The 4,588-nt window shown below is 32.3% G+C and overlaps 1 protein-coding gene across 1 annotated transcript; it reads right to left on the bottom strand.

The window, feature by feature from the left end:
• Window positions 1-1,941: 1,941 nt before the first annotated feature.
• LOC126607073 (heavy metal-associated isoprenylated plant protein 3-like) lies at window positions 1,942-2,591 on the bottom strand. The gene is made up of 3 exons (XM_050274506.1): window positions 2,523-2,591; window positions 2,314-2,401; window positions 1,942-2,207 (listed from the first exon to the last, which is right to left on the bottom strand). Exons 1-3 carry the CDS (start codon window positions 2,589-2,591, stop codon window positions 2,041-2,043), a joined length of 324 nt encoding a protein of 107 aa, XP_050130463.1. The 3' UTR covers window positions 1,942-2,040.
• Window positions 2,592-4,588: the final 1,997 nt, after the last annotated feature.

Here is a 4,588-nt window from a genome sequence, read left to right as displayed (position 1 = left end):
GTCGTCGTCTCCTTGGCTGGAGCCAGTTTCTCCTGCTCCTTTGGGAGTCGCATCTCGTTCATCTTTTTTCTCAAATGACTCCAAAACTTCACCTTTCTTGGTAGCATGATCCCAAAGGCGTTTGAGAACCTCTTTAATACTAAAATTTCCTTTCACCAGAGCTGCTGTCTTCACAAAAGGTTTATAATGATGATCAAACTGTACATGCGATGGGTTCACGTAATCAACCTCTGCTATCCTTACATAAACAGATGTCGGACCAGCTGTCCTCTCATAATGTCCGAACTCGACACTTTCTACTCCTGAGACATAGGACAAAAAGAATTCAAAACGTAGGACTGACTTCTGAAATTTTATTTTCAGAAGTATGTGTGTGTGTATAGATTGATGCATAAATTACCTTCCGCTTTCATGCATGCTTTCCTGATATCTTTCATACAACATTTACAGTGCAGGTTGATTTTTATCAGTGCACGTATAATAACCTAGAAAAATACATTAGAAAGCAATCAGAGTTGACACTTGAAATATGAAAAATTTGTGTGGTTCAATTGTTACCAAAGCTACTTATAATTTTCTGTTTGCAAAATTGCGGTACTTTTTCATCAGCACGATCCCCAGTGCTTTTTCTTTTGGGTAACCACTTCTTCATGCTTCCAAACTCTTGATCTTTTACTTCTTTCTACTTTTCAGTTGTATGTTTCCTGTTTCTGTCTTCTTTTTTTCCCTATTTAACAATGTCAGTTTCTGTAAAATTAATTAAAAATCAGTAATTAGTTTGGCACAATTGGTATAGCATTGAAATATCGATCTTCTTAGCACGTAAAATCAAAATTTAGAATTAATTGTGCAATCACACGTAATCTGGCATTAACATCTCATCTCAATAGTGCTTGCATGTAATTCTTGATGTCTTATGTATCTTATCATTCCCCTTCATCCCTCATTCAATTTTTTCTTGTCTAAAATCAGTACATGCAATTTCCTTCGTACTGTTGATGTTTCTTGAAAATAATTTCATTTATCTAAGCATTTTAATCTATTAATACCTGCTTTGGCTCATCTTCTTTATCCTCCTTGTGTGCAAAGTTGCAAAATTCATCTTCAATATGAAGCCTAGTGGCGGCTTTGGGGGAGTGGCAAAGGAGGAGCTGCACAGGGCTCCCATCTGCAAGGGCCCCAACTTTTAATTACATATATTAGTTCTCTATATTCCAAGAAAATTTCTGTATGCATAACTTGAATATGTACAAATTTGAAAAGTATCCCAGTTATTACTTTTTATTTTGGAGAATACTGTATCTTTTTATACACTTCCTCTTAGTTTAAAACTTCATTTCTTTGACATATACGTTTCTTTAAACTCGTCTATCTATTGTTCAGTAGACGATATTGTGTTACAAAGTTGACTTTCATACTAAGTAAGTTTCGTACTTACAAATATACCATAAAAGGAAAAAAAAGGTTTTAAACACCAAAAAAAAAAAGGAAAACTAATGAAAATGACTTGAAAACTTTGAGTTTTAACTGTAAGGACAAAATAAAGGGTAAAGTGAATAGTACTAGGATTGACTTTTTAGCATAAAAATGTGATTTTTTGTTAAAATGAACAGTACCGAGAGTTTTTTGTTAAAGTTCTAAAAAAAATGTCTTGTACATAAAAGGGTCCATTTTAATTTTTGCAAAGTGCCTCCGAAATCTCAGAGCCAGCCTATTAACCCATGAAAGCAACAGAATAATAGAGCAAATCAACCGCAATTCAGAAATTATTCGAAACCTATGCTTTATTTGATAAAAGTAAGATGGTTCGATTACAGCTTACAAAATTAAAAAAATACCCAAAATTCTCTCCAAGTCTTAAAATGCAGATTTGACCTAGTAATTGCAATTAGGGAAAACTCATATGTCACGTTAGAGCTGTAATTTTGATCGCCCCACTATTATGTGCTCAAATCATACTCAAGGTCCTTATTTTAGAAAACGTAAAACCTATTTTTCCTGGGCTTACATACTTATGGAACTCTTGCATAATCTAGCCTGCTAATTGTTCTGCATCACATATTGTCCTTGTATTTCTTCCGTAACCAACCTCTTTACTTTAACAATCTTGTTAGCCCTTCGGAGGCATTTGAGAAGCTGTTTATGACGAAATCTTCCTTCCACTGTCACTACTTTGTTCACCTGATCAACCTCAACACTTTCAACTCCTGATAGAGAAAAAAATTTAGAGGCAGGGAGTGACATATTTAACTTTTTTTCAACTTGAATGCATGCTATACGTAAAACATTGGATATTGAAGTCAGATGTTTTACCTTTCGTCTTACTGCAGCATTTCTTGACATCATCTGCACAATGTCCACAGTGCATGTTGAATTCTAGCTCAGCAAGCAGGCACATAACCTAAAACAAATTATAACAAAAAAAAAGTTAATTATGAAACTAGCTGGCTACACAAATTAAATTGATATGCATCGAAAGCAGCACTAGTCATGCATGTTTTCGTGCATGGCAAAGAGAAAACCTCTTCTCTTAAGGGGACTTGGTCAGCTGTCCCAAACCCTTTTCTCTTTAGCCAAGTAAAGGCCTCCATGAGATTCTAAATTGTTGATCTCTTTCTTCTCTTCACTGTCTTCGTTTTTTGCTATTTAATCAAAGGACAGTTTGTAACAGGAATAAAGTGAAATTCTGTAATTGGGCAAATTCAAAACGAGAATTAAACGTCTGATTCCTTAAAATCTTCCCCTGTAATTCTGAAATGATTTGCTAGTATATATGTGCATTAATTCTTAATTTTCATACATTACGCAACAGATGGATAAAAATAAAATCAGGTATTTAAGATCCAAGAGCGATTTCTCAACTTTTAAAACTATATATTTACTAAAAGGAGTAGAGAATTCAGACTAAATACACAACGGTTAATCATAACAAATTAGTATCGAACTCGCCTTTTATGATAGTCAAATCTAAAACCTACCAATCACAAATGGAGAAGAATGTCACTAAACTTCCAAGCTATGTTTTGATGCTCTTTTTCCTTCATTTTATCAGAGACATACTTTTCAAAATTTTCATTGTCAAAACTTTCCCTTCACTACCACTAGTAACTGGTCCTTTCTGAACTTGATAACCCATAGCATACAAAAAGTTTCACATTAAGTTAGGAAATTCTCTAAAAATTTATATGGAAATAAAGGAGTGTGTAACAAATTAAGGGGAGGCTTTTTATATATAGGGATGGATGATAGGAATTTACACCTTTAATTGTCTTGCCCTATTTCTCGACATAATCGTCACAGGATTTCTTAAATTTTAACACAGCATGACCCTATCAGTAAATAAAGAACAAAAGTAAAAAAGATTGTGATTCAAAGTGAAATATTCAAATTCCCAGCACCAATCTTATTGACAAAATTAATTAGTATTATCACGAAAGATACCTCATCAACTTCTGAGGGAACTTGCTCCCATAACTTGTTTTCTTTTTCTTTTGAGAAGTACTTGTTTTCTTTACCAATTTACTAAACTCTTCCTGATTCATAAATCCTCGATATTTCACTCTAAATTTCTTCTCCTAATCTGGCATTTATCTTAGACAGTTTTATGGTTATCGAGTCTGGTTTGTCGGTCCATATCCTTTCAGTATTGAGTTCGCATTGAAATCGAATCATTAGCAAACTGATTTAAGGCCTAAAGTAAATATTTAAATATTATGAGTAAATTCATTCTTTTATTGTATTGATCCATTGTTTTGCTAAAGGATTTTTTTTATAACATACTAGCATATGGGCACACACAAAATGTGTGAGAAAATTTTTTATTTATTTTTATTTTTTAATTAGAAATATGTTAGGGTTACATGTAAGTAAGGCTTTGAAAAAAAAATGCAAAATTTGGTTGTGTGAAATTACATTTCTGCCCCATATTTCTTATTCATGTTCTATTTTAATTAGAGGGTTAAACTGATAATTTCATAGGATTTTGGTTGACAATGAGTGTTTTATTAATTAGTAAAGATATCGACATACTTATATACTAATTAAGGGTATGAGAAAATAAATTAGTTACTCTCGATATTCGAACATAAGATCTCTTACTTTGTTAAAGGATTTTTTTATAATATATATCGACATATTTATCTTTACGAATTAATAAAACACTCATTGTCAACCAAAACCTTATGAAATTACCAGTTTAACCATCTAATTAAAAATAACATGAATAAGAAATATGGGGTAGAAATGTAATTTCACATTACCAAATTTTGCTTTTTTTTTCAAAGTCTTACCTACATGTAATTCTAACATATCTCTAATTAAAATAAAATAAAAAACTTCCTGCTCCCACATTCTCTATCACTCTCTTCCTCTCTCCTTCTATTTCAAAAACAAAAATAAAAAAATTTCTCACACGCTTTGTGTGTGTCCATATGCTAGTATGCTAATTAAGAGGGTGAGATAATAAACTAGTTACTCTTGATATTCGAACATAAGACCTCTTACTTACAAGCGAAAAGAAATAATGTTAGATCGTAATACAAAACGACACTAAAAGATTTCATGTTGTTTAATAGACAACCGTCCTTAA

The sequence above is a fragment of the Malus sylvestris genome, chromosome 16, assembly GCF_916048215.2.
Source record: "Malus sylvestris chromosome 16, drMalSylv7.2, whole genome shotgun sequence".
NCBI classification, from domain to species: Eukaryota; Viridiplantae; Streptophyta; class Magnoliopsida; order Rosales; family Rosaceae; genus Malus; species Malus sylvestris.
This window is presented reverse-complemented; position numbering and strand designations above follow the sequence as displayed.